Raw genomic sequence first — 22,716 nt, forward strand, 5'->3', positions numbered from 1 at the left:
AATTATATATATATATATATATATATATAATTTTTATATATATATAATTTTTATATATATATAATTTTTATATATATATATAGAGAGAGAGAGAGATACACACACATATATTTGTATTTATATTTATATAAATTTTTATTTATTTATTTATTTTAATGTCGAATATTTGTTTTTGAAAACAATTATAGTAAAATCAATTTTTGGTTTACTGGTATAAGTTGTGGAGAAATGTTGCAGACAGTCCCCAAGCAAAACTAATGCAATGGTACTATAAATAGTCAATAGTAGATGGATTCCAGGATATATAAGGAACTCAAAAATCCTAACACCAACAAGAAAAAAAAAAAAACCCAATCAATAAATGGGATAAGGAACTGAACAGACACTTTACAGAATAAGAAATACAATCAGTCAACAAATACATAAAAAAACGTTCAACATCTCTAGCAATTAGAGAAATACAAATTAAAATTACATTGAGATTTCATCTCACTCCAGTCAGAATGGTAATTATAAAGAATACAAGCAACAATAAATGTTGGAAAGGTTGAGGGGAAAAAACATACACTCATACACTGCTGGTGGGACTGCAAATTTGTTCTACTATGGAAAGCAGTATGGAGATTCCTCAGAAAACTTGGAATGGAACCACTATTTGGCCCAGTTATCCCATTCCTTGGTTTATACCCAAAGGACTTAAAATCAGCATACTACAGTAACACAACCATCAATGTTTATAGCAGCTCAATTCACAACAGTTAAGTTATGGAACCAACCCAGGTGCCCTTCAACAGATGAATGGATAAAGAAATGTGGTATATATACATAAGGGAATATTACTCAGTCATAAGGAAGAATGAAATTATGGCATTTTCTGGTAAGTGGACAGAGCTAGAGAATATCATGCTAAGCAAAATAAGCCCATCCCAAAGAACCAAAAGCCGAAGTTTTCTCTGATATGTGGATGCTAACTCACAATAAGGAGGGTGAAGATAGGGAAGAATAGAGGTACTTTGGATTAAAAGGGAATAAAGGTAGGAGAGGGGGTATAGGGATAGGAAAGATAGTACAATGAATCAAACATTATTACCCTATGTGTATATATGATTACATGACCAGTGTGATTCTATATCATGTACAACTATAAGAATGACAAGTTATACTATATTTATGTATGATATATCAAAATGCATTCTACTGTCATGTATAATTATAAGAAATAAAAGAGTAGATGGGTTAATTTCTGTTGTTATTCATTCACTCAGTCTTTCATTAGTTCATTTTTGTGGTGCTACAAATCAAACCCAGGACCTCACTAATGCTAGGCTAGTACTCTACCACTAAACCATACCTCTAGTCCTCTGTGCTTTAAATAAACTTTTTCAGAACAAATTTTAGATTCATAGAAAATTCACTGTATTTAATTTTTTTCTCTGCACTAGACTACAACATATTACAATTGTATCTCCTCAGGTTCCCTTTAGCTCTGACAGTTATTCAGACTTAACTCGTTTTTGATGACTCTGAGAAGTGTGAGGAATAATAACTGGGCCTTTTCCTTAGAATGTTCCTCAGCTGGAATTTGATAGCTTTTTGATTACACTGGGGGTCTGGGTTCTTGGGAGGAAGGTCACATAAAGTGCCTGTTTATCATATCATAACAAGGTACATACTACCCACATGATTTATCACTCTTGATGCTGACCTTGATCACATGGCTGAAGCACTGTTTGTCAGGTTTCTCAACTATAAAGCTACTTTTGTCCCTATTCCTATACCATGCTCTTGACAGGAAGTCATTTTGCCCAGCCCACAATGATGGAATGGGAAGTTATGTTCCACCTCCTTGAGAGTGGAATGTCAACATAAATTATTTAAAATTTTTCTACACTGGAGATTTGGGGTACATTAGTTTCTGTCTCCATTAAGAGACTTTATTTAATAGTCTGTCCTGTTAAGTAATTAAAGTTCTACTGTGAACAACCTGCAGCTCGCTTTTTTAATATTTCATTTTTAGTTGTAGTTGGACACAATATATATTGTATACTGTCTCCTCATCTTAATTACAAATTGATGACACCTCAAAAAATAAACAAAAACAAATAATACAGAACCTAAAAAAAAAAAAAAAAAAACACAGCTTATCTTTGGACCCATCTTGCAAACTGAGCTAAGAGAAAGGGAAGCAAAACAGCCTAACCTTATGTTCCCTAACCCTTATGTAATGTCAGCAATTCAAAGCAACCTGCCTCCTTTCTTTCCATAGGTCAGGCATTTTGGGAACACACAATATGTGTGAATCAAGAAGGTCAGGGGCTGGGGTTGTGGCTCAGCGGTAGAGCACTCACATAGCACGTGCGGGCACTGGGTTCAATCCTCAGCACCACATAAAAATAAAAGTATTGGGGCTGGGGATGTGGCTCAAGTGGTAGCGCGCTCACCTGGCATGCGTGCGGCCCGGGTTCGATCCTCAGCACCACATACAAAACAAAGATGTTGTATCCGCCGATAACTAAAAAATAAATATTAAAATTCTCTCTCTCTCTCTCTCTCCTCTCTCACTCTCTCTTTAAAAAAAAATAAAAAATAAAAAAAATAAAAGTATTGTGTCCAACTACAACTAAAAAACAAAATATTTTTTTAAAAAGGCGGGAGGGCTGGGGATGTGGCTCAAGCGGTAGCACGCTCGCCTAGCATGCGTGCAGCCCGGGTTCAATCCTCAGCACCACATACAAACAAAGATGTTGTGTCCACCAAAAACTAAAAAATAAATATTAAAAAATAATTCTCTCTCTCTCTTTAAAAAAAAAAAAAAAAGACAACTGCAGGTTGTTCACCGTAGAACTTCAGTTACTTAACAGGACAGACTATTATGCTGCAAGCTTAGGTCCACAAAATTACTGGGATAAAGGTATTACTAGCTCAATAAATCAATGATCTTATTAAGCCAACAGACTCTCACCTGTGGAGTGGAATATATGAGATTTGGTAATAGTTTTCTTAATGCTCACTCTTCCTTATTTCCCAATTGGATGTTTTCCAAAAGGTTAAGGACATGGATGTTTTAAAGATAAGATCTTACTACCAGTTAAGCAGGCATTTGTGAATAGTGCCAAAGAAGCATTAAGTTCCGGAACAACTAACAGTGGTGCCTAGCATAATCCCTGGCACATGGTAGTATTCAAACGTTTGCTGAATGATGAACAAATGAGTTCTAAGAAGTAGAGAGGACAAGCAGCTGTCTACATTGGTATGTAGCATTCAAATGGCACTGGGTCAATTTTTAGGGCTTACCATGCTGTCTCTAAAGTCTTTCTTCAAATACAGGCAATATTTAAAAAAACAAAACAAACACAACAGCAACTAAATTGTGAAAGCCTTACAAATTATTATTACTTAATGTAAAAACACATTAGAATAGTACTGTGGCACACATTAGGTGTTCAACAAATGCTTGCTAAGTTAATGAACAATTTCTCGAATAATAGGTAAAGCAGGTTAGTCCAGAATTTACAAAGGAATTTATTAAGAAAGTTGAACAATCACAAATAGTTCTTTTAGCTCTTCTAAAAGCAGGTTTCTATAAAACTAGAATGCATTTCATTCAAAAAAGTATACTCTGCATACCTAGTATGTGAAGCTCAAATTTTGTTGGATAGAACAAATGAAAAAGCAAGCAAATGAACATTCATCTTTCTGAATATGCTACAACAAGGACATTAGTAACATATTATACTTTTAGTTGACTGTTGAGTCCCCAAGAATAGTAATTCTCAAATTCATTTCATTACTACGGATGAGCAGCTGCATGGCATAAAGTGAAGAGCTCCCAGACTGAAGCCAAACTACCTGAGCTCAAATTCTAGTTCTCATCAGAATGGCTAACGACTCGAGCAGATTATTTAATTTCTATGACCCCATTTCTTCACCTGTAAAATATTAGAAGAATCATAAAACATACCTCCATAGAGTTGTTATGGAAATTAAATGAATTAATATATATAAAAAATAAGAGTGCCTGGCACACAATATATGTTTGCTTAAAAAAAATACTTTCACTGCTATGAAATAGCAAAAATGGGATTCTCTAGGAGCCCCCAAAATTAACCTACTATACACATTGAGGCCTATCATCTCATAATATGTGTAAAATTATTTCAACATCGAGGAAAGCCAGTTCTTTAAAATTGCCAGATATTTACAGAAGCATTTTCCTTATGTCACTATTTTAAAACAACCATGCAAAATAATTAAACTGCTAGGGTATTAAGTGCTAAAGACAAAAAGAATGTCAAGGACATATTTCCCTTTCAGGAGAATGAACTTTGTGACAATTCTTAATTTGTAAAAGAATGTAATTAAGAACCAGGTATGACTAATTTTTCTTGGGCATTTTTAGGCTTGTGAGATTTTAAACTATATCTCCATTGGTTTACTGGATTTGATGTTTTAATATGGTTTTTGCTTTTGATTAAAAATAAGCTTCTATGTTAAAATTTATTGGTACTATGCTATTATAATTTAAAACAGAAGTTTGTTGGTGTTTTTTTGAGACATACAATATACCAAATATACCAAAGTTATAGACAGGTTCATAAATATTATGATAAAGCATGCAATGATCCTACCTAAGTGTTATTTCAGAAAATTAAGTAACCATCACACTGTAAAAGGAGGGGGGGAAAAAACCTTCACATTTGAATATAAAACAGAATTTAATTCATAATAAACTGCATTTTAACACTTCTATGTGTATATTTAGTTTCAATATAAAAATATTACTCGAAAGCTGCCTGGGCCATTTTTCACTAAACACTACCAACAGTTACCTAAAATTAGTTGACACTGTACTCAAAATTTTAAATAGCATTTCCAAGATTTCACTTATATACTACTCTCACTTAATGATCTCTACCATCAATATACAGACTCTGCTTACCATTTCCACATATTTCCCATTCAAATATCATTCAATAAATTTAAAAAGCATGTACAGCAATAACTAGCCCAGAATAAAACCCTAAAAAAATCCCTTCAGGCCTTCAGCCAATATAAAATGTTACCATCCATAACATTTTTACGAAGAAAATTTAGGTTAGAAAATGTATTTTGGCAGCAGAGGGATTTTCTGTCTAAAGACTGTCTTGCTAGTAGCGAGGGTAATTTTTTTCCTTTTTGCTCTGCAGTGCTTCTAAGTATAGTGACAGCCGCATGAGGCTTTCCTAGCCTCAGCGCAAGCTCAGTAAAAATCTGGGAAATGCAAGTGGAAACATGAGAGACCGCTTTATTTGGCAGTACTTTAAAAAAAAAAAAAAGGGCAGGACAAATGGCAAAGCAGTGTTTGGACTGCAGGATGAACAATCAATAGGCAGAAAGCAAGATAGAGGCTTCCTCAGCTTTTGGATCGACAATCGACAGCTGAGAGACTATTTTTTGCTATGGTTGACTAAATATGGTCAGGGAAGAGAGAGGCACAGGGGAGCCTGTTTGCCTGGAGTGCATGTTTCAAATGCTTAGCTGCCTATAAAGCTGTAACAGTTTAGCCTGTGGTCACTGAGGGAAGAATATAAGTTAACCTCTGTAGTGACCATGTGGAAGTCCTGACCTCGCTTGCAGACTTGACCTCTGGATATGACAAGGTAGCTTCACTACAGATCTACCATTTAATCCTGGGAAATCAAAACCAAAAATAATCTCAAAGCAAGAAAGATGCAGAATACTTCCTGAGGAGTCAGAAGAACCCAATGTACTCTGGTGGGCAAAGGAAAACAGGATGAATGTTTATAGTTACTTGGGGGGAGTGAGGTGTGCTTCGGTTTTTGGTGTTTTTATATTATAAAATTAACTTCCTTTGCAAGTTTTTCCCCATTCTGAAGCATTTCGTCTAACAAATAAACTAAGTACATTTTCTTGGCCATTGTAGCAAAAACTTCCTTGGTTACTTAACTTTCTCTATATATCTGTGTAATAAGTAGTATATAACATTCCAAAGCAAATGGCCAACATAGATTCAATTTTATTTTAGCTTTTGTCTTTTAAGGGGAAGGAGAAAAGTAAGTTATATGCTGTTTATTCATTTGTTTTCAAATTTATCTTAAAAGGTGACGTTCTCTGTTCACTGATACAATCCCCTTACTTCATCCGGCTCATAAAAAGAAGTGCTGAATCAGCAAATAGAGTGAAGGAACAATCAAGATGAGATGGCTGCAGCTTATGTGACTCTCTAGGTCATTACCTCTCTCCTTGCTGCAAATGCTGCATGACAGTAAGCTTCCAGGTAAAACAATACAAGGCCTGTACTTTTAAGGACATTTATGACTTTTTGCATGTTTACCTATCATTGACTGGATATATGCCTTTATTATTAAACGCTACCTGGGCACAGCTAACTTCACAGTTCAAATTGAGAGATTAGGTATTATGAAAAGAAATGTTGTATAAATATCACAGCAAATAACTCTTAATCTCAAAAATGCGCAATATTAAAAGAATGGCTATCTCTGTTGCCTAAATTATTAAAGATTTAGCTTTTATTGTTTCAGATTAAATGATGGTTTTAAATAAAGTAACTCTGCATCCGTATTTCCAAGGTATGCTAACTTTTAAAAACTAGTGTCTATTTAAAATTTAGTCAACCAAGAAACATACAGTTTACAAAATATTTTTTAATACTTACTATTAATTGGCCACAAAAATAAATCAGAAAGTGCATGGTGTAATTCTAATGCTGCAATGCTGACTGCTGTAGTTCTGGGCTATCTATTGCTGTTCGGATTTGCTCCTTATGAGCTGCACTAGTTTTCTATCACAGGCTGCAGAAATCCTACCATCCCTGTCCTCCTTCCTCCTTTGCCAAATCTAAATTTTTTTGAGGTTTTTCTTCTAAATTAACATTTGAATGTAATTAATAATTAAAGGCTACTCACCAACTTTATAATTTTTTCTCATGCTAAATATCAAGCACCTAAAATCCAGGTATTCAGAGGTTAAAGCCTTTCAGTTCTTTTATGTAAGACTTTGAAAAAGTTAACTGTTTTGGTAGTTTTCCTTTCTACTGAAAAGAATAAACTCAACAAAATTAGACACTTATATACAATTATCTGAATTTGTATTCCACCCAAACAAAAGCATAGAAGCACAGAATTCTGGTTAAAAAAAAAAAAAAACTAACAGACAAAGAAATGACAAAGAAGTTTTCAAATGAGTAAAAGTTCTCATCTACCACCTTAAAAAAACTAAAAAAAAATTCACCATTTTTAAAGGTTCACTTCACACACATGCTCAAAAGACCTGGTTTTTCTCCTTGTTTCAACTGTTGAGTCAATTCTAGAAGTGCTAATTGGTTAATTAGTTAAGTTTTTAAATAAGGTATCTGGTTTTAAAAAGAATTCGAGCCAAATTAATTACTATCTACTTCCAGGATCTAGAAGCAAATTATAAAAAAAAAAAAAAAGAAAGAAAGAAAGAAAGAAGAAGACGAAACTCTCTGAAGTCTATAAAGAAGAAAGATTAGGCTGATCTTACCAACTTCTGAAACACACTATAAAACTCCACTGATTTTATCAATGTCTTACAAAAAAAGAACCAAACCAGAAAAAAATTCAACAGCTAACTGCTCAAAATGTTTAGAAATGTTTATATCCATCAAGAACAAGGAACCACAAGTGGAATTAATGACATGATCAGGTAAATTTGTTATAAAGTTTAGTCTTTGATAAGTTAATGCCTGCAAATAATCTACCACTGTAATACATGAATAAGCTCAATGTTTTACTAACAAAAGGAAAAATAAGATATTTTGTGTTTTTACAGCTAACAACTTAGTAATACCTACTCAGAGCACATACTTCTTTATGTACCCATATGAACATACAATGCTATGGAATGTAAAGAAGTATGTATTTTTGGTAGGTAATAAGCCACCAAGAGAGAACTAAATGCTAAAAGAAGCCCTGGCTTCTTTCTACATGAATGACCTTCATATGGTAAATTAACCTATTTTCAAGTAGATGACCTTTAGCGATATTAACACCAAAGAAAAAATACCTACTACTTATAGATGGAAACTAAACATCCCTATGATTTATACTTTGTAAAGTAAAAGTTCTACTGAAGTAGAATTCAAATTATAATGAAACTCATTTTTAAACATTAAAGTTTAAAACAGTACATTTTACATTTTTTGAGTACTCACATGATTTAAATGACCATAACAGGAAAAACAGATTACTAGCACAAAAGACTAAGAAATACACATGATCTATTTTCTGCCTCCACAATTTGATTTTGATTTAAGTATACCACATTAGTAGAGCCAACAGATTTAGTAGGAAAAATAAGACAATGACAAAAGCTGACTTCACTAAGGCTTTAATGGCTATTTTTCACTTTTGGTAAATTTATAATTATTAATATTAGAAAAATTTCTGAGCTAAAGTTTTCATTGTTTTGTTTTCTTTGTTGGTAGCTATAGAAAGTCATAATTCTAAAAGATTATCATTTAAGTAAAACTCTGTACAAAAAGAAGTGGCCCTTATCCTTTGCAAGTTTATCAAGTTTTTAACCTAATATCATTATTAAATGCTATGTTAAAATAATTAAAACATAAGAATAAAAGATAAAAAAAATGACAAGATGCTGGGCCACCAAAATAAGTCAAGAGGGTATACTGGTAACCGACTGCCAAACTTTTAAAAGATAGTATTCCCTTTGAATCGGCTTTCTCCAACAGGGGCATATAAAATGAAAATACTATAATCAAGAGCCAACTTATACAGACAGAATAACCATTTTTATTAGTTATATTTCCATTTTTACAGACAGAATAGATCTACTATATTTAGCATGTTAGTCTATTTTGTATAGTTATAAAAATTATAACGTTCTTAGCAATAATTGATAATTTTAAGCTATTATAAAGTTAGAAAAAAGAAAAGATACTAGTATTCATGATTCTTATTTCTTATTAAAAGTTATTTCAACTGAAATATTAATACATATAAAAAAGTATATATTATTTTAAATTTTTGTGTCAGAAATTGAAAAGAAATGACCATAGGTTATATTACAGTTAATTTTCTCTATTTAATAAGATACTTAGTCAATAGAAAGGTGATTTTCATTTCATCCAATTATTAAAAATGAATTATTTTATTAAATATAGTATCATGTATATAATTGCACATTTATTGGAAATTATAAAAAGCATGTTTTGAAATTATTCATTTTCAAAGAAATTAATTCAAATCTTAACTCATTTAAACATAGCCCTTCTGGACATCCACCAAGAAAAATGCCAATGCTTCATATTCCACTAAGTTTACTGTACATATCCTAAATACCAAATGAAAATATATGCCTCAGAAGTAGAGTTTGTTCTATAAACTACTCAACGGATATTATTCTACTCGTGTTTTGTAATGAACTTATTCTTCAAGTATAAAAGGTTTTAATAATTCTTTTTAAACATTCCAGCAACTAAGAATTTCTTTTCTATAATACTGAGTAGATATAATCCTTAGAAAATAAAATGATAGGATATTTATTTATGAAGAAAAATTATAAACTGATTCTGGTGCTTACAAATTTAGCTTAATATATCAGAATATTTTCAATCACTCTAAAATGTCACATCCATCACTTAGATCAGCTGTTCATTTTTAACTGAGTACATGTTAAACTCTGGGCATCTGCTGACACTGGTGTAACTCAAACATTTCAACTGTCTCCCTGACAGGGATAACAGATGCTGACATTATCAAATGCTGTACTATTTTTTTCCCATGGTCTCTCCTTGCCCCGATATGGCCAGTATATGAAACTGAACTGCCATCCAAAAGCACACTTGAGCAACTGGATCTGCTAAATGGCTCCCATATAACTACTATAATTAGAAGCCAGTGTTACTGCTATCTTCAGCACTTAAGTTCAGGCCATTTAACACCTGTTTCACAAATAAATGATAGAAAGAACTGTAGTGACATTAATTTCACCAGCAGCATGATACTTAAGAACCAACAGATGCAGAATACCCTTCAGAATTATTTGAATGTTGCCCAAGATAGTGTTGACCTTCTCCCACTTCAGTTCAAAACAGTAACTATAAAAAATTTTTACTCTCTATATTTCATTGAGTCTTATTTTATAGACATTATTTTATAATTTACCAGAGTTGTATTTTATGCAAATTTCAACACTAAAACCATGTTATAACAAATTTAAAGTACTGATTTCAAAGTTTACATCATAGATTTTTTTTATTTCAAGTTCTATAAACAGTTTAATGAGTGAATAAATTTGGTACACTAGAGCCCCAGACAGCAGCACAGCAGCATGTGTTCAACAGAATACATGGTACATTTTAATACTCAAAATTCATGGATTGTAGCTACAATCAATGTTGATAATAAGAAGTTAACTAGGCAATCTACTCAAAATGATGAAGAATTTAGTCAAGGAAATAATCATTAAAAGAGTTAAGTTACCGACCCATTATTAGCAACCCTACATAAGCAAAACCAAAGTAAAATGAGCTGGCATGCGCAGCAGTTCCTCCCACCACCAAGTCCAAGCAATACACTGAATTCATGTGTGATCTATTTATAAACCAAAGGGCACGGATTTTCCTAAGGCCACTCATATTCCTCCACCCCATCACCAACTTGCTACCAATCCTCAACTATACTACTAAAAAAAGCAGTGGCAGTAGAAATGTTTGACTAACATTACTCTTCCCCAACTTTTAGTTTAACCAAAGAATATGGTTAAATGCCTAGAGATAAGTAGAAAACATTACTCTAAAGTATATCCAGGTCTATTTGTTCTTTTAAATGTTGCTGGTTTTGAAGGAGGTTACTGCTTACAGTTAAGAATTAAGCAAAGCTGTTAAAACAAAGATGTACAATGATAATTCCTTAATGCATTAAAAATGTGTTAAAAGGAAGAAACTTCCAAATTTTAAGAGTAGGATATAGTAGGAAACGTTGCCTTCAAAATAGAAAATTTTATTTTAATGACTAAAGCATTGACTGGAAACTTTTAACACTTGTAGATGGCCCATAACTATTATTTTTATAAATGAAAAGCATTTAACTGTTTTGGATCCCAAACTGGCAGCACTACAATGCTTTGCTAAAGCTGGTAAAATGGAACCAAATCGCCTCTTCAATGGATTTGGTCCCCTTCAACCAGCTGTAGCTATGCATTGATTACTACAGGAGAGACGACGGTTCACTCATGAATATCAGTTACCTGTCAACTAATTTCACCTTAAGTTACTCATACTGTGGATAAAATAAAATAAATTGTTAACTGTTAATTCTACTTGAAAAGACTATAGTAAAGATGTTTATAAAAAGCTTTATGAAAAATGTGCAAATGACTTAAGGGATTCAAATAAAATAATTTTACTTAATTATGGTCTCTTGGTATTAAATTTCTTATTCTTCAGACAAGATATAATAATGAAATGCAAACTATGCTTCATTATAAAAATTAAAAACTTCTTTTAAAGGAAGGAAATATCTCGGAAGTTCACCTGAAAATATCATTAGAATGCCAATACATATTACTGACCCATGATTCACATGGACATGGATATATTTTAAATTAAAGAAAACTATAAATAAAGTAACACCCTAGAATGTTGAGTCACTATCTTTCATAGGATTAGCCTTTAATTTCACCATTTTATATGAATGTTAGCAGAAAGTGAAAGGGAGAGAAAACGTAGGATATCTTAAGGAGACTTAAGCAAATAAGCATATAGTTCTTCTGACCCTGAATCATAAAGATCTGTGATGTTCAAAAAAGAAAATGCTAAGTATTGCTACTTTTAACTCATAAAGTTATTTCAATTCTCCATAATTGTTTCCTCAGTTGTAAAATGAAATTCTCTACTAATAAAACATTTTTAAGTATTTTTTTAGTTGTACATGGACACAATACCTTATTTTGTTTATTTTTATGTGGTGCTGAGGATTGAACCCAGTGCCTCATAAGTGCTAGGTGAGCACTCTACCACTAAGCCACAACCCCAGCCCTAATAAAACATTTTATTACTTTTCAGTCTTCTTTGTCCTTTATAAAAAAAAAAAAAAATTACACACACACACACGTCTATGTCTCAGTGGAGAAAAACTAAGGGGAAAAATGACAAGTGATCCAACATCCACCTAATTTTCTTAATAACTTCAGTTAATTTAATGTTCTTTAATAAGAAAGAAACATTTCAACAACTAATGGATATTACTAAAGGCAAGCAACAGTAATTAGAAAACCCAAATGTTCACATAATCCTCAAATCCTGACCCCTCCTCTATTTCAAAGTGAAAATGTGTCCCTAAAAGAAAGTGGGCAAAGAAAGGTATATATAAATGTATATCATCACTGTGTTCAAGCTAACAGAACTTCATGCTTACATTAATTATATCTGTCACATTATTTATAAGCATTTATTAAAAGAAATCTGTTTGAAAGTAGATGCATGATAACACATTAGAGAAAAGGGACACACTATAAGTATACAATTATGCAATAGATTTTCAGCTATTTTTTGTACAGCCCTCAGCTGTTTAGAATTATAAAGAAAAGAAAAGCATTAAACACCAAGACAGGTCTTCTTCAGATTATCAAATCTTCCTATATTCAATATAGTCTCATTTACCATTAAGACTGTATTTTGAAATTGATAAACTTAAATAAAGCTATCATAATGTTCTAGAGGGAAAACTCACATACTCAATATGATTTATCATGCCTCTTCGTGGGTATAAATAAATGAACAAATGAAAACTGTCTATGAAGGTATCACAGAACAAAACTGAAAACAAGTATATCATATTACACAGTAACATGTATTGTTACTTTTAACATTCAATTTATATTTTAAAAATTATATATAAAATATCTGTATAATGGTATCAGTTCCCCCCAAATACTTATTATTTTTGCCAGCTCTGCAGAGAAAACTACATTTTCATGCCTGTAAGGGAACTCTCCAAACTTAAAGGCAGCTAAAATACAGTATCCTAACAGAGAGTACGTAAGTAACATGCTGATTCATAATTCAAAGAAATTTAGTTTTCATTGTTGTCAGCAGAAATAATTTCTGCTCTTTATTTAAATCAGAAATGTATGGAAAAATAAAAACAACAGAAACAGAAGATAAGACAACTGAACTGCAGGGGAAAATGTCTCTATAAATATCAAATATGGGGCTGGGGATATAAGTCAGCAATAGAGCACATGCCTGGCAAGCAGGAGGCCCCGAGTTCAATCCCCAGCACCACCAAAAAAATGTTTTTAAATAAATAAAGGCCAAATATCAGAATTTATAAACAGTATTGTTGATAGTTAAAATTTCTTAAAAACAAAAAAAACTATATTAAAACATAACTGCTATTCTAAAATGGAGCAAATGACCAAATTATAAATGGAGCAAATGACCAAATTTATAAATGACCAAAAGCATACTGTGTTTCATAGTGAAACTTATATTCTAAAAGAAACTAATGGCTGCCACACGTGATGGCACACACCTGTAATCCCAGCAACTTGGGAGGCCAAGTCAGGAGTATCACAAGTTCAAGGCCAGCCTCGGCAATTTAGTGAGACCCTGTCTCAATAAAAAATAAAAAGAGCTGAAGATGTGGCTCACTGGTTAAAAACCCCTGGATGCAATCCCTGGTATCAAAAAAAAAAAAAAAAGAAAGAAAGAAAGAACAGAAAAAGAAGAAGCAGATGGCCTTATTATAAATAAATAACTTTTGCTGGGCACAGTGGTGCATGCCTGTAATCCCCGTGGCTTGGGAGGCTGAGGTAGGAAGATCAGGAGTTGAAAGCCAGCCTCAGCAAAAGCAAGGTGCTAAGCAACTCAGTGAGACCCTGTCTCTAAATAAAATACAAAATAGTGGCTCAGTGGTCAAGTGAACTATAAATAGATAAATAGATAAATAAATATATAAATAAAATTTTTAATGTCTTTACTCATTTGCCATCATACGATGAGGAAACATCAAGATCAGTTTTGAAATTTTAATATCTATATTAATCTGAACCTTTGAAATCTAGATTTCAAAGTACATCCTTCAAAAATATAGGATATCTATACACATTTTAAAGACTGGGATAATGATTTTTTCTTTAAAAAAGCACATCCAGTAACTAACTCTACTGTGTTATTGATCATTGCTGAAAAATTACTATTGCTAACTAATAGCAAAGCCAGGGGATAGAATTGTACTTAAATTCCACATATATACACATCCACATGTAAATTTTGTGAACTTTTCTTACATTTTAATCATAATAAATGGAAATAATTATAAACAAATTCTTCTGCTGGTACTGTTACACTCACAGTGTTGTAACTAATATACTATAGAAAAAATACATTCTAATAAATTTTTAAAAATCACAAAAGTAGCTAAAAATTACACTAACTAAAGTAAATCAATTGCAATTAAAATGAACTATATGTGAAATCCAAAAGTTAAGCCATTTATATTAAATAAGCATAACTTCAGACTAAAACAGGAATCACAAGGACAAAACTGAAACATTAAAAATTGAAGGTATTAGATTAATTAATATTTATAAACTATAAAATGCTCATAAGTAAGGAAAAAGTGTTTGTACATTTATTAATCATATTTATATTTAATATTTTATCCAAAAATGGCAGGTTAAGTTCTGGAAATAATAAAGTACTATATCTGCTTTTCTAAAATAACAGTAAAGGCCAAAGAAGTTCAATATTATTGTTTTTTATTCTGAGTCCACTAAAAATGGTTCCTTCTTTCTTTTGACATTACTGGTCATTACAGAAAAGAAAATATGATATGAAACAGAACTCAAAACATCCCAACTTGCAATTACAACTGATACATAAACTGTACCATTTTCTGATGCTCCTTGGTGTTCAACTAAAATCACACTCTATCAACCTATAGTCATAATTACCTAAAATGTTTTACAGAGGATTAAACAAGGCACAAAGCTTTAACTGAAACACCACTTGGTTATAGAATGAAAGCATTTTTCCTTTTTTAAGAAATGTCACCTGACAAGAATTATTTTCTAGGGAATACTTGAAGAAATAGAAGAAAACATATTTCTTCTGCATAGGCCTAGCATTATTGAATATACCATGCCTACTCCCCATCAAAATGAAACAACTGGAGGGTTCAGTTGATAGAGTGCTTGGCTCAAATGCACAAGGCCCTGGGTTCAATCCCCAGCACCTTAAAAAAAAAAAAAAAAGTAACAACTCAAAATATTTAAAAATGTTTGTTTCCTAAAACATTTTTATTTCTAGTTAAAATTTGTGGTTTGATACTTTATGGTTTAGGGGCTGGGGTTGTGGCTCACCAGAAGAACGCTCGCCTAACACGTGTGACAACCTGGGTTCCATCCTCAGCACAACATATAAATAAATAAATAAATAAAGATATTGCGTCAACAACAACTTAAAAATTTTTTAAAAATACGATTTAATACTGTAATCTAAATTCTCCCAATAAAATATCTTTCTAACCATTCTTTCTTTATTATTATTTTTTTAATGTGGTGCCTAGGACAGAACCCAGTGCCTCATGCTTGACAGGTAAAAGTTCTACCACTGTGCCACAACCCCAGCACTCTAACCATTCTTATTTGAAGTGACTGCTCTACTTGAATTCAACAGTTTCCACACAAAATGCATTCTATAATTAATCATATAATATCTTGTGAAATCTTATACTGTCCTTACTGTCAAATTAAGAGTAACATTTATTAAGTGCTTATTTTACTCCAAGCATTGTGGAGGATATACAGATGCCTATGAGCACCCACAATTTTAAAAGAAAACACAGAAATGCAATAGTAACAGATAGCATTAGGCAGATTATAGCACATGCAATACAGAAAAAGGAAATAAAGAACAAACAGAAAATAATGCCAATGATGAAACCGAGGAGGTGCTGGAGAAAAGATGGCCACAATAAAAGGAAGAGAGAGAAAGAGTGAGAGCGCAAGTGCATTCCAATGATAGAAATGCTTTTAAAAAAAGGAAAAAAGCAACTAGCATCTTTTAGTAAAGGAAAACAGTGTAAAATATAAAATAGCTAAAGGGCAAGGTAGGCAAAAGAACTTAAACTAGTGGCAGATAAAAGTTAGAAATTCTGTCCAGGTCAAGACATATCAGAGATGGATATAAATGCCAAGCTAAGGTATACAGATTTTACTATGTATAATAGGAAACTACTAACTGAGAACAAGTAAGGGATGTCATTGGATCTATGCTTTTAAAATGATAACTGTATGAAAAGTTAAATTCAGAAGAATATTTAGAAAGATACTGTAATAGTCTAAATAAAAATTATAAGTAATTTATTAGGTAAACAACAGTGGGAATAGAAAGACTGGAATGGATTGGAAAGATTCATAGAATAAACAATTTTTGAACTGGATACTGAAATTAGTGAGAGCAGTCAAAGAACCCTTAGCAATGAGGTAGCAAGAGGAATGATGCACTATACAACATTTGTGGTTAAATCATCCGTTGTCCTTGTGTCCTCCTCTCATATATAGACCATAAATCATAAAAATAGTAAAGTGCTTTAAGAGCTATGTTTCTAAAATCACACTCTGCTAGAATTCTAGCTGTTCTTCTAATCAGCTACATAATCTTGGATAAGTAAATTCATTGCTATAAGCCTCATAATCCTTACAATCTTCATCTATGAAAAAAGGATATTAATCTCTTCCCAAAATGCTACTGAAAGGGCTGAGGAGGGGTGTTGCTGAAAGGATCAAGGCTTAAGTAAGATAATACATGTAAAGTACTTCTTAGAGGCAGGTGCTATCATTATCATCATCACCAATTTTAATTGAAGGGCACAGAACGTATAATAGTATTCTATCTCCTTCACATGAAAAAGTATGAAGTGTTAAAATATTTGTAATATAAAAAAATTCAAGACAATATCTAAAATATGGTCACTCATTTCATCCTATATTATATACCCACTCTTATGAACATCAACAAGCAACAGCAATAAAATCTTTCTGTTTTCTGTGATCACCCTCTAGTGGTGATCCTAAGAAGCTTTAAAAGAAAAAAAAAAGGCAAAAACTTAGAAGGAAACATACGTAAAAACAGGAACCAAAGAATAAGAATTCAGGATAGATAGAATTATCAAAGTGAACATTTTCCTCAGTCATACTATGTAGGCTTGATTCAAATATAAGGAGAATAAGGCAGAATTTCCTAAAATGTATCTTAAGGTAAATTTGTTCTTAAAAATACATTCATAAAAATCTCAAAGTTAAGCAAAGCAAAGCATGCTCCTTTTCTGGGGACTTTGCAGGTCCTTTATAAATAATATGACTGTCCAAAAGCAGACTTTCTCAAATATTAACCAGCAAACCCTTTCTTCAGTACAACACCTAGTACTTTAACAGTGACTAGGGTTCACCTACACTACAAGTATATATAATTGATTATACTGTTAATAAAAAATTAGATAATTTTATATTTATTTAGCTGCAAGTTAAAAAAATAATTACCATGCAAATGGATAATACTGGAAGAGAGAACACCCTGAGAATGATTTTGAAGAAACAAAAATCTCAAAATGAAATACATTTTAAACCTTTAGACATAAGCCAGTATTACTGATATTTTATATCTATATTTAATATATATTTAATCACTTCATGATATTTGTATTAGTTTTAAAAACCAAATAAATAATATAAAACTAATCTATTAAACGATGGCATACTCTATACAGACCTTTAAAATGACATAAAATACTAAAATTAGCAGAAATTATTTTCTTATCAGTCTCGGGAAAAGAGAATCAAGCATAGGGAAATATTTCTATGTGGCACCTAAAATAGTAAAAGGTGCCATTTTTACCTGGGATTTCCTCTTAGTGCAGCATGATGTAGAGCATTAAATCCATTATTGTTTGTGATGGTAACATCTGCTCCAGCTTCCAAAAGAACTGCGAGGATATCATCACGTTTCTTACTTATGGCATCATGAAGAGGGGTATCACCTTCAGAATCCTTTTTATTTTAAGTTTAAAAAGACTTTCATTAGTTCTCCTTCAATTAATCATTATGCCTAACAGTAACATATAAAACTATTAAACAAAGAAAAAGAAATGGAGGCCATATCCAACAATTATTAATAAGTGATCATCCTCTATATTAAACATGTAAATGCAGGTAAGAAACAGATACATTAAAATAAAGTCACACCATTCACTGTTGTACCCCCAAAATTCTATACTGAACCTACACTAGTTTCAGGCCCCATAAAAATGAGTTTAAAATCAATGTTTTTCAGTGTTGGCTGCACATTAGAATCTGCTTGGAGTTCTTAAAACTCCTGAGGCCCACCAGGCTGCTATCCAGACCAACTAAATCTCTGGGGGTGAGAGCCAAACATTAGTAGTTTTTCAGAGCTCCAGAGACAAATATATAATGGAGTGATATGTGAGAAACATAAACCAAAGTATTTTCAAAGGGTAGGGAAGAGATTATCTCCAAAGATAAATGGTTAAAATAGATCACAGACTACGTAAGTCAAAGCAGACACGAGTATAAAGGAAAATTTAACAGTAAATTAAGTTTTACTAGAATTGGCTGCCTCATTCTACAAGATTGACCTATATAGTAGAGATATAAAAGATATGAAAATCTATAATACTGTTTCTTTACAGAAAAAGTTTGTCAATACAGGCAATATATTCATCCACCTACATAGGGATTCCTAACACCAAGTTCAACCCAACCATCTACTGTCTATCTTCCTGTATCTACTAACACTGAAAATTTGCAGTCTTCAATTTGATATGAGCTCTTTACATGATCAAATATGCTTCTACAGGTCCCTGTTCTATACTGCCTTCTGATGCCCACAACAGCTATTCCAAACCTGTAGCACTGTTCTTCTCAATTCTCTACCTCAACCCCAACTCACACTCTCATTGCATAACCTTGCCTCCAATTTCTGACAAAAATGTTCAATAGATATAAATCCCCTCTTCTTTAACATATTAACACAACACCTCAGTTCCTTCTCCATCTTCCAATCCTGTCAACCACTAAGCCTACACCCTAGAACCTGTCAGTATCAAAATGGTTCTCACTCCCACAACTTCTGTTCTTTATTACCTCTCTGAGATCTATAAATTCTCTGGCTGCTGTGAATTATCTAAATTACAAACAGATTAAGATCTCAATGATTCTCCCCTTTTTGTTTTAATCAATGAGTTTCCAATTTAAACAAAGTAATTTGTACATATTCAAATAGTGTTTTAAATACCATTCTTTATTGGAAAATAACACACTATTTCAAGCCTGTGCTGTTAAAGGTATGACAGAAAACAATCTAGAAATGAACCTAGAAGTTGGCAAATCATTATTATGTACTTTTTTATTTTACTATTAAATTATTAAGCATTCATACCAAATTTCAACCTGACAGGCATGCATAAGATGGGCAATTTTAACAACCAAACTAAGTACTTCATAAAGACAGACTATATTTCCCTTATATATATGGTTTAGTTCATCTAGATGCTAAACTGTGGCTGGAAAGAATTATTTCTTAGGTGATTTTTGCTTTAAACCTAAAATTCCCCACTGTCACAAAAAAAAAAGGTATGAATGCTTAATAATTTAATAGTAAAATAAAATAGTACATGATAATAATTTGCCAACTTCTAGGTTCATTTCTGTCAATCAACCTTGAAACACTATTTTCCAAATCAGAAAATCTCCAAAGACTAGACTAATACCTAGACCAAGACCCTAAGATAAATTAGGTTACAATGAAGATTATTCAAGTTTATGAAGTAACTATTGCACAATATAGCTTATTTTATGCTGCTGAAATTCACTGTCATGATCAATAAAGTTAAATTAATGTCTCTAAGTTGATATTTTTCAAAAAGTTCTCACCTGCACCCCTCAACCTAAACCCAATCTTTGGGAGACATCTTATTTAAAAAGTTTTTCTAGGAAGGAATGGCTGCCAATTTTATGACATTCTATGCCTCCAGTATCCTTTATCGTGACTGGCTATACAAAAAAAGAAAGGTAACAAAGGAGTGCTTACCACAGAACTGAGTGCTTTCTTTTAATAGGATGCTGGCAATACCTGGAAATATTATTTCTTTAAAAGTCTTACCTGGAGACTAGGATGACAACCAAAGTCCAATAAAGTCTTTACAACTTGAAGATGACCTTTATTGACAGCAATGTGAAGTGGTGTCTGTCGACGCTTGTTGCGAGCATTCAAATCAGCACTACCCCGGTGTAGTACTTCTATAACAGCACCTTCATCTCCAAAGGCTGCATGGTGAACTGCTCTATCTCCATCTTTATCCTAAATGTTAACGTTCAAATCTGAATTAGTGATATTTAACAAAGAGAGACAAACCTTGAAGCTTAGTAACATATCAAGAACCAGATTAAATTGGGAAAATGAAATAATAGAGTGGAGTCAACAAAATAATTAGAAACTGGCTTGAACCGTGGTTATCTCCAAAGATAAATGATAAACATAGATCAATATCTCATACATAAACACTTGACCAGTAATTAAGTCACCAATCCTTCACTGCTTCTAATTTATCAGCCATGATACTAAATCATTAGGAAACTGTTAAACTACATAATTCTTTGGCCATTTAAAACATTTTATAAAGACTTTTTTTAAATTTTTTTTTTAGGTGTAGATGGACACAACACAATGCCTTTATTTGTATGTGGTGCTGAGGATCGAACCCGGGTCCCGTCCATGCTAGGCGAGCGCTCCACCGCTGAGCCACAATCCCAGCCCCAAGACTTTTTAATGACACAAAAATTACACTAAATTAGTTGAGTCATTTTTTAAAATGATGTCAAACAATGTGATCTCAATTAGCTTTAAGGGGATAAATACATTAACATGCTAACAGTGATTACTGGTTACCTCTAAGTAGTAACCATATACTCTTGTATATTTGAGGACCAAAAAAAAAAAGTTCAACACCTTTAAAAGACAAAAATGAAGCATGAAACTGCAAATTCCATATATCCAAAATGCTAAAACTCTTTCAGAGAAATCAAATATAATTCCCATATCTTCTATAATAAGCATATTTCTGAAGAGAGGGCAGGAAAGTTTCAGTTGTTTTTTTTTTTTAAAGGGAAAAAAAGGCTGAAATATACCATGAAGGTGATATATCTAGTTCCACCCAAAAGAAGTCTCATTACCTTCCTAGAGAGATACAGATAGGGAAGGTTTTTATAAGGGTAATGTCTTTATATCAATACTACACCCCAAATTTTGATACCCACAAGCAGGCATGCTCTAAAACTTCCTCCAGAGCCATGATTCCCAATCTATGCATCCAACCCCTGATGGACTCCCTAGTTTATGCAAAGGGTTTGAAAATCCATGTCACCCAAGATCATCTGAACTACTTTGCAAAGATAAACACAGATAAAAACTGTTATGATTAAATACATTAAAACAAACAAATAGATCATTCAAAACAGTTACTGAATTCAAAATTTTTTTATCTTCATTTTCTCAAACACATATTGAAGGCAAAATCACTTGTGTAGAAATCTATAACAGTTGAACAGCCATTCTTGAAAAGGCAAAACTTTGACTTTGGAAATTTCTACCTTACTAGTATTTTGACCTGAATTAATTTAGGAGTTTCTACTGCCTATAAATCAAGAACGAGGGCTGGGGCTGTAACTCATTGGTAGAGCACCCACCTCACACATGTGAGACACTGGGTTCAATCCTCAGCACCATATAAAAATAAATAAAGATACTGTATCCAACTACAACTATAAATAAATAAATAAATAAATAAATATCAAGAACAAAGGAACTTGAAAACAACCACATGAAAGATTTAAGATTCAACTCTTGTGTTTCCTAAGCAGCAATATCTCAGAAAAACATTATCCCAGAAAAATTAGTATACACACGCCACACACACACACACACATACACACACACACACACACTCTCTCTCTCTCTCTCTCTCTCTCTCTCTCTCTCATTATACATTTCATTATCTCTGAATCTCAGAGTTAAGATCTTTCCAACCTCCAATCTGGATGTTTTTTTCCTGTTAAAAATTTTAAGTTTATCATATGATTACCCTTCCATTAAAAACAGAAACATAACATACAGCCCGGCAAGGTAGAACATGACTAGAATCCCAGCTACTCAAGATGCTGAAGTAGGAGGATCCACAAGTTTCAAACCAGCCTGAGCAACTTAAGACGCTGACTCAAAATAAAAATATTGACTGTTGGGCTAGGATTGTGGCTCAGCGGTAGAGCGCTCGCCTAGCACAGGCGGGACCTGGGTTGGATCCTCAGCACCATATAAAAATAAAGGCGTTGTGTTGTGTCCATCTACACCTAAAAAATAAATATTAAAAAAATATATATGTTGACTGTGAATGTGACTCAGTGGTAGACACTTGGCTAGCATATATGAGGCCCTTGGTTCAATCCCCAATAATGTGAAACAAAACAACAAAAAAGAATATCAATCTACTAACACTGATAGCCTAAAAATTGTAACTATTTATGAAGCTACAATATATTTATGGTTGTTAGAAAACCATTACTGATCCACTTTTTGCAATTCCTATCAACAGTTTATATATGTAAAATCAAACACTAAGAAGTTTAAAACCTTGA

At 32.5% G+C, this 22,716-nt stretch overlaps 1 protein-coding gene and 1 long non-coding RNA gene across 4 annotated transcripts in view; one reads left to right on the top strand and one right to left on the bottom strand.

Moving 5' to 3' along the window:
* Positions 1-22,716, bottom strand: part of Mib1 (MIB E3 ubiquitin protein ligase 1) — a 132,507-nt gene that overhangs the window by 35,491 nt on the left and 74,300 nt on the right. Inside the window, exons 11-12 of the mRNA XM_015482491.2 lie at positions 20,189-20,386; positions 17,906-18,057 (exon numbers count right to left, since the gene is read on the bottom strand). Of these exons, the coding sequence (XP_015337977.1) occupies positions 17,906-18,057; positions 20,189-20,386 (350 nt within the window). The remainder of the gene's footprint in view (positions 1-17,905; positions 18,058-20,188; positions 20,387-22,716) is intronic.
* Positions 5,447-16,007, top strand: LOC107139592. Of its 3 annotated transcripts, none has more exons than XR_007348870.1 (4): positions 5,447-5,639; positions 6,102-6,277; positions 7,421-10,336; positions 15,996-16,007. It is a non-coding gene; the product is annotated as an uncharacterized LOC107139592 (long non-coding RNA). The 3 variants fall into 3 exon arrangements; XR_007348871.1 differs by lacking the exon at positions 15,996-16,007 and having other exon boundaries at positions 5,457-5,639; positions 7,421-7,686; positions 7,813-11,413; XR_001503180.2 differs by lacking the exon at positions 15,996-16,007 and having other exon boundaries at positions 5,456-5,639; positions 7,421-11,413.

This window comes from Marmota marmota, unplaced genomic scaffold, assembly GCF_001458135.2.
Source record: "Marmota marmota marmota unplaced genomic scaffold, marMar, whole genome shotgun sequence".
In the NCBI taxonomy this organism is placed as follows: Eukaryota; Metazoa; Chordata; class Mammalia; order Rodentia; family Sciuridae; genus Marmota; species Marmota marmota.